Consider the following 13,068-nt stretch of genomic DNA (forward strand, 5'->3'; position numbering starts at 1 on the left):
ATGACATTCCAATGCTAACAACATTTTCCCTTCTAAAACTCACCTGGAACACCATGTGATTAACAAAAGTGTGCTTAGTACAACGGATGACATATTCTGTCTCAGATTCCGTTAGGGCCACAGGCTCTGGAGAGGACTTAAACAAAGGCCCAAGTTCTTTAAACTCTGGAATGGCAGCAAGTTGTTCTGGGAGAAAAAAAATGTAAACCTGAAACACCAGGGAACACAAAGACAGGATGCCAAATAAGCTGCTAAAGTGGTCCCAGATCTGTGCGGAACTGCATGGGCCTTAAGGTGGCCATAGACGTAACAATTACAATCTTCCTTGGAAAAGATGTTTCCAAGAAAGAGCGTTCGTTTCAATACACACGTGTAGAGCTGAATCGTAAGATATACAGGTAGAAACAATAGAATTCTACCTGTATCTGATTCAGCACTAACAATGGCCGATGTTTGGGTGCCTTCAAAGGCACCTGATTAAAATTTTCTGTCCAGCCCCATCTATGAGCCGATCGATATCCAAGTCTTCTGCCAATATCAGTTGGCTCTTTTCCCACCATACACGCACAGAATATTGTACGAAAATTCGTTTTGTACGATATTATCTGTGTGTCTATGGCCACCTTTAGTGTACATGAAAATGGCAGGACCTATTCCGAGTGAAGCCTCAGAAACAATGTGATATATCCTCCAGCTCTGATTATATACCAAAGGGGTATTTTCTGGGTTGAAGACTTTACCTCTGAACTGTGAATTCTGTGTATTAGTTATGAAGGAACTTTACGTACCTTGGAATATCTCTTGTCTGCCGGATACCACTTTTTCTGGCTGCCTTACTGTTGCGGCAGGAACATTATCTAATCATTCCAAAATAAAATGCTTGTGATTAGTGCACCAGGGATGATACCAATTCCTAAACACGTATATCAAATGCTTTAAATATGACCAAATGTATACTGAACATTAAATCACTACTATAGTTATGCAACGGCATTCTTTGCCCACCTGTTCTTTGTTCTGCGATGGGTGCAGTAGCCAAAGGTACAGCTTTTAGGTCAAATGGTTTCTCAGAAGGCTCCAAAGTGTACTGCTGCAAAGCCCTCTCCAGCCCAGGAACTGACACAGTCAGACCTGCATACAAGGGAAAGAAAACAAGACAGTTGTGTGTCCAAAGCCCTACATCTTATTTTGAGGGGGGGGGGATCCATATCATGTGCAGCTTATTTACATACCATTAAGGATGTATGTAGAATTGAGAACTTTCTGTCTTTGCTCTAGGATGCTTAGATAGAAGGTAGCTCGATCTCTCACTTCATTATCATCATCCATCACACACCTACAATGGTAAATGATCCAAGGTATCAAACAGAATATTTGGCACACCTAGTAACTAAAAGCCAACAGGTAGCCCACATGCAAATAAACCATAAAGACTAGAATATAAGTCAGCAAATGTGTATGTTTTTGGTTTGGCTTGCTGCATATACGGTGTGAAGAATCATGTGTAATATTATCAGGCTTCTAACATGACCACGAGTATACCCTCACTAGAGGGATTACAAATATCTGCAGAAAGTAAAACTGGGTGGAGCAGATCTGCAGCACAGTGCAATACTCAATCCAACTTTAGGTATTTTAACTGCATAAGTGTTTTAAATCTTTCACTGCCAGTCAGTTTTTCCAAAATGCTGCATAATAATATAATACATAGGTATTTTTAAGAGTTTTTGCTTTTCCTGTAGGGGCATTTTCTGAATTAAACATTTTAGTTTAGCAATGGTGACATGACAAGCTCCACATTCCGCACTGGCAGTGACACCAGCTGGTTAAGCATGCTAGTAATGCATGCGACCCATCTCCTAAACAATTTTGCTTATATACATTTCTGGCCTCCTTAACCTAATTACCTGTGTAAAAGAGACGTGCCCACCAGCAATGTTCCCTCTAATTCCCTCTTGGCTGTGTGTGCAAAAGAAATATTTTGTGCACAATTTTAAATTTGTGTGAGCATTTTTTTTTTTTAAAACAAGTGTGCTCAGGTCAGAATTGATAAAAAAGTTTTGCATTTTCACACACAATTCTGTGAGAACCACAATTTATTGTGTGAGCTGGCCTCAGAATGTGTGCCCGCGTGCTCAAGAGCACAGCTTAGAGGAAACATTGCCCACCAAGGACTATATTTAAAAAAAATGCCACCAGCCAATTTAGCAAATAGCAGTTGGCAAGAAAAAGATGTCCTATCCACATCTCATGGAACAAATCGACTTAAAGGGCACCTGTTGGGCAAAAAATCCCCAACCAAAGGTACGGGCTAACTGAGCTTGGGGGAACAGTAGTTGTTTTCCCTTTTTTTAATTGCCCCTGCCATCGCTAAGACACTCGCACCAGGAGGGAGCTCCCAGTACAAGCAGCCATATCAGTTAGAGCGCATGCGCTAAAATGTTTCTGCCATCACGTGCATGCGCATGATGAGCAAGTCCCGGCATTTACTCATTTTGCGCATGCGTGTGCCCCAACATGGCCGCTTGTACCGGGAGCCCCGGTGCGGGTGGCCTAGCACTGGCGCTGGGCAATATTTAATAAAAAAAAGCTACTGTTTCCCCCAACTGTAGTGTGGGTTCTATTAGACCACACCTGGGTTGGGGATAACATTTTTGCCTAACATGTCCACTTTCAAGGAGAAGGAAAGCTACCAAAGCAGTTTATTGCCAATAGATTAGCCACAATAGTGCAAGCTATAACACTATATTTATTCTGCAGAATGCTTTACTATACTAAACAGCTCTAGAAGCTCTGTTTGTTTAGGATGGCAGCTGCCATATTAGCTTGGTGTGACATCACTTCCTGCCTGAGTCAGGGAGGGGAGGAGAGAAAAGGGAGGGAGAGAGGGACAGAGGAGCAAACTGAGCATGCTCAAGCCCTGGAGGTTTATGCTGAAAACAGGAAGTCTGATACAGCAGTCCATGTGTACACAATAGAAGGAAAGAAATGCAGTGTTTCTTTTGACAGAGGACTCCAAGCAGCATTACTTTGACAGTTTACTGGTGTATTTATATAGACCTTTCTGATAAAGCTTACTTAATTTTAGCCTTTCTTTCTCCTTTACGGCAAAACAGATGGGGAATATCAATAGAGCCCTAGAAAATCAAATGCCTTTCTGGAAAATGATGAGTTCTAAAGCTATACTGGGCTGGTGAAGCTAATTTGTTTGTCCTGCCTCCGGATAGACTACAAACATCTACACTGACAAAACAGGCGCTTTGGGAAACACATCATACCTCCTTAATAGTACCAAGATGCTGGGTAACATATCTTCATTCTGAGCTCCAAATTTGGCCAAAGCACTGACAGCTCCTAAAAGACAAAAGAAAATTAGATGGAGAGTGTGTAGTGTGTAGAATGCAGAGAAACATCCTTTTTCTAATGCAGGTTATAGATATATTTGCAATGTAAGAAAGTAAAAGAGCAGCAATGTACAGAAGGATCCATAGTGTTACCCACCTGCTCGAACTTCTTCATTTTCCAGTACGACCCGGTTATAAATGAAACGAATATATTTAGATGGATTGTTGGTCCTTGGGCCTTCCTGTCCCAGAAGGTGAAGGATGCGAGTGGCCAGAACTGTAAACTCACAGTCCTCGATGAATTCGCAAAGGTGGGACAGCCCTGTCTCTTTGCTTTCAGGGTTCTCTTCAATGATGCTGATTATACAATCAACAATTGCCCGCTTGTAGTCGAATCCTCCCTGGGTGAGTAAAGAAAGAACAGTATGCTGTCCAGTTATTTTGAGTTCTTTGAAGGGCAACAATTGTTTCAAAGTACTATGTAGAGACATACTTAAACAAGCCTGCTCTGGTCTCAGAACCTAAGGCAGTCTATTCTGGAACTATTGTTATCTGCAGTTCAGGTTCTGCAGATGCTGGACTGGACCCTCTTCTAATCTGAGGATTTTATATCCATAAAAAGAAAATTATAAATGAGACTCAAAAGTAAGGGTATCTTTATCCTCCCTGGTATAAAAAAAATGCTTAGCTGCAATGGGCCAGTAAATTCTGTAACCACATATTTTAATAAATGCAGATGATCACCTCTGATCTATGCTGTGTGTTTGTTCACAGGCAATGCAAAGCATACCATAGTTTAAAGAGATTACTAGACATCATACCTCTTCTCTCAGCATAGTAAATAGGAAATTCATCATGATGGAATGCTTGCGTGGATATTTGTGACAGAGAGCATTGATTGCTTGAACCACTACCACCTATTGAAAAGAAAAGAAATTGTTGAAATTAAAACTCGACAGAACCAACTTATTTACCCATGCTGTCAATACATGGGTAAATTATTTTAAGGGAACAGTTCAGTGTAAAAATAACAACTAAACAAATAAATAGGCTGTGCAAAATAAAAAACATTTCTAATATAGTTAGTTAGCCTTCAATGTAATTTATAAAAGCCTGGAGTGGCCAGATGTCTAACATAACAGTCCAAAACACAAAGCCCACCAGCACACCCTGGCCTTTCAAAATCAGTTTGGTCCGGTGCAGGCTTAGGGGCATTTACCGATGTTAACACCTGTGCGGGGGGGGGGGGGGAACTGTGGAGGGTAGGGGTTTTTATAAGCAAGGGGGTTTAGTTCTCCTTTAAGTGGGGCCACATGGGACATACAGTAACTGTTCAGTGAGTTTGCAATTGATCCTCATTCAGCTCAGATTCAAAAGCAAACAGTTCTGACCCATGTGCCCCCCTCATGTCACTGCCTGGTAACCAATCAGTAGAAACAAAGAGAGCTGAAAAGCAGGAAGTTGTGTTCTCTTCTGTTATGTTACACATCCAGTCACTCCAGCCTTTATATAGAACATTTTTGGCTAACTATCTATATTAAAAACATTTTCTATTTTGCACAGTCTATCTATTTACCTAGTTTTTATTTTTATACTGAACAATTTCAAACAAACGGTGCTTAAATTCAATTACAAAGAAATTACTTCTTACCTTGAACTCATCAGAGATCTCTGACATGAAAGATGAAATCTGTTTCATGAGCCGGTCGATGCTGCTCTCACTGCCAGTTTTCAGCAGCGTAGTGATGGCTAGAGTAGCAATGCTGCGGTTAGAATCTGTCACCAGGTTCTCTAAGTCCAAGTTGCAGGCAGTAACTGCTGATGGGTGTTTCATGGCCACCTATAACCAAGTTAAGTAAACTAAAATATAAAGCTTGCCATACGCTAAAAGATTCACCCAACTTTTTTACCCTGTGGTGGGTCAATTTGTGCTAATTTGTCCCTGGGCCAACAATTATGTTTTAATGGGGCATATGGAGACAAGTTGGGAGTTATTAGCATAAAAGGCCTTGCAAACCTGCACAACAGTTAGCTGTCCAAATTTGACCACATATAAATTGGGCAGGCTGTCTGCTTGTCTCCATGCATGTGCCAATAAGATACCATGTTGGTCTGTAGGGGCTAGCACCTAATATCAACTCACGTATTGCCTGACGCAATCAATAAAGACGATATGAGTAAGTAAAGTCTTGAACATTAGAAATATGAAATATGAGAACTGTTTATTTAAAGAAACATCACTGATAAAACACACAAGAGGAATCATAAGCATTTCCACAAATTTCCAATTTCTTCCACAGCTCAGTTTTGGGCTGCAGGTCATGGCTGAAATGTGACAGATTGGCTCATTTATGTACTGGTGCTTACAACTACAAATAACATAATTTTTTCTGTACATAAAAAAACCCCAAAACCTAACATATATTTTCTGTCAGAGATTGGCAAGACCAATAGTCCATGATAATGCTTCTGGTAAAATTTTCTCTAGAAAAACTTGTTATATGTGTTCAAGATTTACTGTAACTTCAAATAAAGAAATACAAACGTTACCTTGTTGAGAGTACGGACAGCAGCATACCGAAGGGCAGCTTTTGGTGAACTGCAGAACAGCTGTAACACTATAGAATGCAAAAAAATGTAACTATGAAATCAATAAAATCATTTATATTAAATATTTTTGGCAATGATTCCTAATCACTTGCAACAAGGAAGTTTCTGGATAGCAGGTTTCAGGATAATGGCTCCCATACCTGTACAATGTATTCTATAAAATACAAGATACACTCATATATTAGTGATGTTTTTGTGCAGTAATGCAAAGCAGACATGCTACCATGTCTTATAACCCAGTCACTACAATCAGTTTTAGGGGCTGATTTATCAAGGGTTGAATTGAAAATTAAATTTTTGAGGTTTTTTTATGGCCAAAACTGTCAAATTAGACTAGGGAATTGTTCAAAATCAATACGAATTTTTAAAAAATTCGAATTAGATTTTCTAGATTTATCATACTCCGGCCCTTTAAGAACTCGAATTTGACTTTGTTTTAGTCAAGCAGAGAAGTCCAGGGATCAATTGAGAGTTGTTTGCAGCCTTCCTGAAATTCAAGCTTTTTTCTGAGAATATACTCTAATCAAGTTTTCAAAACTCGAATTGAATTCGATTTGAATTTGATTCGAGTATTCGGGTTGATCCTATTCACCAGAGTTTTGCAAATTCAATTTTTTAATACATTTTTAAAAACTCACAAATTCAAAATTCGACCTTTGATAAATGTCCTTCCCTGTGTTGCTCTGGGTGATATTTCATTGTAAACTAACTGATAAGCAGCATGGAAGCTCAAATGCATATTATTATTAAAATTTAATAATAGTGTTTAAAAAGCGCCAACATATTCCACAATTCTGTACAATACTCAACATCCTGTACAATCAATGGGAGATGTACAATGAAAATAAAGATTACATACAAAAAAAACCCCAAAAAACAGCAATAGGAAGGTTTTTCGATAAGGAGTTTACAAAGAAATAGAAAAATATAGGAATTTATGCAAAGTAACACTACTATAGGAGTTGTTTAAGATGACCCATGGTCTTGCTGTGTTCTGTATTTTACTCAAATTGAAAGTAGACTTAAGGTGGCCATACACCGAGAGATTCGCTCGTTTGGCGACCGATATGCCCACCTTGAGGTGGGCAATATCAGGCTGATCCAATCGTGGGCCCTAGGGCCCAACAAACGGATCCTAGTGAACAGGAGGTCAGATCGCGGGACTGAATCAACGAATAGATGTAGCCGCGATCCAACAGCATTTTTTAGTCCCATCCGATCGAGATCTGGCCGACTTTCGGACAGATCTCGATCGGGGAAGCCCGTCGGGGGCCCCCATACACGGACCAATAAACTGCCGATTCGGTCTGTCGGCAGCTTTTATCGGCCCGTGTATGGCCACCTTTAGGCACAGCAAATGAGCAGAGTGCAGATCACCTAGACTAAATACCACATGCCGGCATTGTCTGATGTGTGCAATATTCTTCCTGAAAAGGACATACATCTACATTTCATGTGCTTTATGAGTAGCTGCTGCAGGAAGCAATTGGTGGTTTAATATTGAAAAACAGCGGTAGGAAAACACCTGAAATTGCTACATCTGCCAGAGGCCTTAGGTTATCCCACATATTATTAGGCTATCATTGAAATGAGCATTTCCCTGATCAAATGAAATGAGCTTACCAGACACAGCAGGAGCAAGCTCTTTGGCAGTGCAGGAAGGTAGGTTCACAATGGCTGATGCAGCTTCATAGACAACCATTTCATGTTTGTTTCTCAGACAGCTCTCAATGAAATCAAACAAAGGACTGTCCCGACTGGAAGAAAAAGGGTTGTTAAGAAGGCATCTTAAAGTATCTATTAGTTTGTAGATTTTAACAAAGGTGTAATTACCTTCCGTCCTCTTCATCCAGCAGCTTGCTAGCCACACGGATCATCATGCAATAGGCAAAGGGGGACTTCAGACCATGTCGCATGAATTTGCTTAGCATCTTGTTAACAGACAGCCGGTCATTTTTTCTCACATGGTAGAGCAGGCCCAAAGCATGATACTAAAATATTAGAGGGTATTAAATGGGAATACCAGTTAGGTCAGAAATACTGTATGGGATTTTTGGGGTTCTTCACCAAACTCCAGTCAGTCTTTTTTTTTTTTTTTTTTTTTAAAAACTAGAAAGTTTTGAGATGCAGCAAAAAGCCAGAATCCAAAAATCTCAGACCTGCCACGTTGTGTATAAGTCAATAGCAGAGGTCACTATCCTATTTTGAAGTTTCTGTGGTCTGCGCTGGAATTAGCCCGAAAATCTAACCTTTTTGGTCAAAAATTTGAAAACTTTTTGGGAAAAAGCAGGAAAAAATCAAGCAATTAGGGGAGAAAAAAAAATTTGCACGATTCTGGTTTTCACTCCATTTAATCGAGTTTTTACCTGAAACAAATTAAAATCAAGCTTTTTTTAATAATAAATAATGTCAAATCAGGGATTCTAGTTTGGTCTGACTTTTTTTATTAACAAAAAAAAAATGGATTTTGATAAATAACCCCATTAATGTCAGTTTATACCTGAACCATTATATTGTCACTGGAAGCTGCCTCTTGGGCCTCATTTACCCAACGTTTGACTACGTCAAAACTGGTCTTCAGTAGGTGCTGTGGGGAAAACAAACATAGAAGTGGTTATATTCGTAAGTAAAATGCGGCATTTGGCATGAAAGAAAAACAAAAGGTCCATTATATAAATTGTTTTTCTCTCAATAAAAATATGTTCATTTTCTTTATCAAATTAGCCCCCCCCTATGAAATATATATTAAAGGAATTGTTCCGTATAAAAATAAAAACTGGCTAAATAGATAGCCTGTGCAAAATAAAAAATGTTTCTAATATAGTTAGTTAGCCAAAAATGTAATGTATAAAGGCTGGAGTGACTGGATGAGTAACATAATAGCGAGAACACTACTTCCTGCTTTGCAGCTCTCTTGGTTTCCACTGATTGGTGACAGGCAGTAACCAATCAGAGACTTGAGGGGGGGCACATGGGTCATAACTGTTGCTTTTGAATCTGAGCTAAATGCTGAGATCAATTACAAACTCACTGAACAGTTATGTCCCATGTGGCCCCCTTCACAGTTAGAGAGCTGTACAGCAGGAAGTAGTGTTCTGGCTATTATGTTACATATTCAGTCACTCCAGCCTTTATACATTACATTTTTGGCTAACTAACTATATTAGAACGTTTTTTATGCACAGCTATTTAACCAGTTTTTATTTTCACATTGAACTGTTCCTTTAAGAATTGGGATGGTTGTTATTGCTCAATACCACCTCACTGAACAGAATGGGGGGGGGGGAGAATAGTGTTTAGCTGTTAAAAAAAACTAAACACATTCTGACAAATTGACTCATATAAAATGGTGGAAAATATTGAACTTTGGAGTTCTCCCACAAGTATTATTCTGAGCTTTTCCCCATCCAGCAGACTATGGCATATGTGGGCATTAACTGCTCAAAAATTGGCAGCTAAACATTTGCATTTACCACAAAGCATAACTGCACTAAGATACTTTGTAAACCAACTTAGAAATGCTTTGAGACACCCACAGGCCAATCACCTCTGTCTCTCACAATATGGGCAGGTTAGAACAACTTGTGGTTTTAGGGACATAGTACAACTACCAGGCAGTTTGCTAGATACACTTTAAAATATTATATTCAATCATCTTCAGATTAAATAAAATGTGTTTACCAATGAGGAGACAAGTGCAGAGCTGGACACACTTGATACTTTGTCTACTATGGCCTGTTTCATGTAACGTTCAATAGCCTGTAGCATGGTGCTCTAAAAAAAAAAAAAAAAAAAAAAAAAAAAAAAAAGAGAGAAATTCGGAATTACAGCATGCCAATCATTATCTGAATCAATTAATTCTAAGGCATTTAACTAAAACGGAAGCATACATCTGTGATTTTGCAGAGTGCTCTCACAGCTGGACCTCTGTAGCTGTCATCCTTCCCAGTCATATCTTTGGTTAAACTGTGAAAAAATGAAATGCAAAGGCATCATACATTTATTTGAAAAAAAAAAAAAGACTAAGAGGCATATTTATTAAGGGTCGATTTTTTTTTTATAGTCAAAACTGTCAAATTCCAATTGTGAATTATCCAAACTTGATTTGAGTTTTAATTTGAATTCAAATTCGAATTTAGAGATTTATCATACTCTGGCACTTTAGGAACTGAAATTCATCTATTTGCCACCTAAAACCTGCCACGTTTATGTATAAGTCAATGGGAGAGATCCAGGGACCAATTTGGACATGTTAGTAGCCTTCCTGACATTCGAGTTTTTTTCATAGAAAAAAACTTGAATCGAGTTTAGTCGAATTTGATTCAAGTTTTTGAGTCAGTAAAATTCGTCCGTGTTTTAGATATTCAACTTTTTTTTATATATAAATAACCCCCAGTCGAATTACGAGTATATTTGAATGTAATAGAGTTTAAAAATTCGAAATTCGACCTTAAATGAATGCCACAATATTAAAAGATCACGCAGGTATTTTGCAGTTGCGAGTCTGTCTTCTATTTTGAAATGTCACTTAACAGTGACAGCCTCACTCTCTCTAACGTAGGAGTGCCCATACTTTAGTGATGTTGTCTCATTAGGATCTACATCAATAAAAGAATTCTATTCCATGGAAAATATTATTTAAATACGGATTAATGAGAAAATATTATTATTTAAATATTAATTTATGAGAAAACAACAACAACTATTTCTTATATAACCTTAACATAAATATCTGAATGGAAAGCATGAAATAGGAGGGTGATTTAGACAAGCTGTTTGTTGACAGTGTCTTGAGATCTACTGATCACCAGCTAATGGTCTACTGGTAGATCCCAATCTGCCTTTTGGACACCCCTGCTCTAGGGGCTACTGCTGCTCAGAAAGCAGCAGAAACATCGACATGGTATTTTTGTGGTTTAGCATATTATTATTTCCACACACATAAAACCTGGAGGCACCATAGTGTCATCCATAAACAGGAATTAGCTGCCCTTACTGTCTCTAAACATACAAACAAAGATTTAAATTTATTAACTGTGAAATATATGGATTTTAATCTTAAAAATCAATATTTGTATATTTAATGTCAAGGCAATTAAAGAATGTTTTTTTCTTTTAAAGGAGAAATAAAGCTTGATTAAAGAAGTAGGCTAAAAATGTTGTACATTATGTTTTGGTCTTCTGTACCAGCCCAAAGCAACCACAGTCCTTTAGCAGTAAAGATCTGTGTCTCCAAATATGCCCCAGTAGCTCCCAGTCTTCTTTTCTACTGATTCCCTGCACATGCTCTGTGCTGCTGTTAGTTACTGAACTTAGGGACCCACTCACAATATACAGTACACATAGAATAGAAATGTCACAATATAAGGCTGATTAGTAATTAATACATACAATTACTACATGACAGCACAGAAACCAGTGCAATTAGCATCAGAATTTAATAATCAGCAAACCTGTAGCATCATCTTATATTACAGGGGCAGCTCATTTTCTGCTGGATAATTAGTGACGAGCCCTAAGCTTAGCTTCTCAACAGCTGCTCAGAGCCCACTGAGCATGTGAGTGTCACAGACACTTTCCAAGATGGTGACCCCCTGTGACAAGTTTGAAGTCCTGGATCATTGCTGCTATTGACAAGCTGCCATTTTAGGCTGGTGCAATAAGTTCAGTATTCAAAATATGGCATTTTTAGCCACATTCATTTTTAGGATTTAGTTCTACTTTAAATAATGTCTGTTTTAATATAAAAAGCCACAACTAAAAGTACCAAACGGCAACCAAAAATATTTCCTTGACGTCAGCTAAAGTAAAACTTAAAGGAGAAGGAAAGCTACGGAGGCATTTTATTGCCGATAGATTAGCTGCAATAGTGCAAGCTAGAATGCTATATTTATTCTGTAGAATGTTTTACCATACTTGAGTAAAAAGATCTAGAAACTCTCTGTTTGTTTAGGATAGGAGCAGCAGTATTAACATGGTGTGACATCACTTCCTGCTTGTGTCTCTCCTTGCTCTGGGCTCAGATTACAGTAGAGAAGGGAGGGGTGGGGGGGAGAGGAGCAAACTGAGCATGTTCTTGCCCAGGGCAATGAGGTTTAAGATGAAGGCAGGAAGTCTGATACACAAGCCCATGTGTACACAATAGAAGGAAAGAAATGAAGTGTTTCTTTTGACAGGGGACTCAGAGCAGCACTACTTTGGGGGATTACTGGTATATTTAGATGGACCTTTCTGATAAGGCTTACTTAGTTTTAGCCTTTCCTTCTCCTTTAAAGGGATTGTTCACCTTCCAAACACTTTTTCAGTTCAGTTGTTTTCAGACTGTTCAAAAGAAATACAGATTTTAGCAGCTCAGTATCCAGAAAAAGTGTATATATCTGGTGAACTATCTGAAAACAACGGATCTTGAAAAAAAAGTGTTGGAAGGTGAACAACCCCTTTAATAACTGTTCTGTTACATTTAGAAGTAAAATACAGGTACAGGGAGTCCTTGAGTTACATACACCTGACTTACTTACAACTCACACTTATATACTATGGTTTGCTTGACTTTTATTAGCATTTAGCTTTAATAACCCACCTACCCCAATCCCCTTCTGGTGTGTGTTGCCTACTGCAGAGCACATAAAGGTAAAAATATATACTATGTTAAGACAAACATCGGTCTAATTTGCATTTAATAAGCAAATGTACATGTTTCAACTTACATACAAATTCAACTTAGCGATACTGACACCAGAAAATAACTTTTTTTTTTTTTTTTATCATAATATTGTCTTTGCATATGATTCATAATTTTGCCATAAAAGTATTTGCCAGATGCTTTTACATTTCCTTTCTTACCCCCAAGATTCTCTACGAGGGGGCTGCCATTTTTGTATAGCCGGAGTCCGTTAGCATTAGAAACTTTGACAGGTTAAGGGACAGTCAGGTTGGCAAAACAGTCAGGTTAAGGAACTTTAAGTAACAATTACTTAAAAATGATCAACATGACCCATAGGTAACTTTTAATGTACATTAATATTTTGAAAATAAAATTTTTAGTGTATCACTTTAAGAACAAACCTAAAGACCCTATCTCATACTTAAACTGGTGACTGCCTGTACTCAGAAA

General features: G+C 38.3%; 1 protein-coding gene across 1 annotated transcript in view; it reads right to left on the bottom strand.

Annotated features, from left to right (window-relative positions):
• copg1.S (COPI coat complex subunit gamma 1 S homeolog) overlaps positions 1-13,068 on the bottom strand; it is a 33,018-nt gene that overhangs the window by 7,832 nt on the left and 12,118 nt on the right. Inside the window, exons 6-19 of the mRNA XM_018261398.2 lie at positions 9,845-9,920; positions 9,636-9,728; positions 8,455-8,541; positions 7,788-7,945; positions 7,578-7,711; positions 5,895-5,962; positions 4,996-5,184; positions 4,166-4,261; positions 3,502-3,745; positions 3,279-3,354; positions 1,233-1,336; positions 1,006-1,131; positions 789-857; positions 44-186 (exon numbers count right to left, since the gene is read on the bottom strand). Of these exons, the coding sequence (XP_018116887.1) occupies positions 44-186; positions 789-857; positions 1,006-1,131; positions 1,233-1,336; positions 3,279-3,354; positions 3,502-3,745; positions 4,166-4,261; positions 4,996-5,184; positions 5,895-5,962; positions 7,578-7,711; positions 7,788-7,945; positions 8,455-8,541; positions 9,636-9,728; positions 9,845-9,920 (1,663 nt within the window). The remainder of the gene's footprint in view (positions 1-43; positions 187-788; positions 858-1,005; positions 1,132-1,232; positions 1,337-3,278; positions 3,355-3,501; positions 3,746-4,165; positions 4,262-4,995; positions 5,185-5,894; positions 5,963-7,577; positions 7,712-7,787; positions 7,946-8,454; positions 8,542-9,635; positions 9,729-9,844; positions 9,921-13,068) is intronic.

This window comes from Xenopus laevis, chromosome 4S (genome assembly GCF_017654675.1).
Source record: "Xenopus laevis strain J_2021 chromosome 4S, Xenopus_laevis_v10.1, whole genome shotgun sequence".
NCBI lineage: Eukaryota > Metazoa > Chordata > Amphibia > Anura > Pipidae > Xenopus > Xenopus laevis.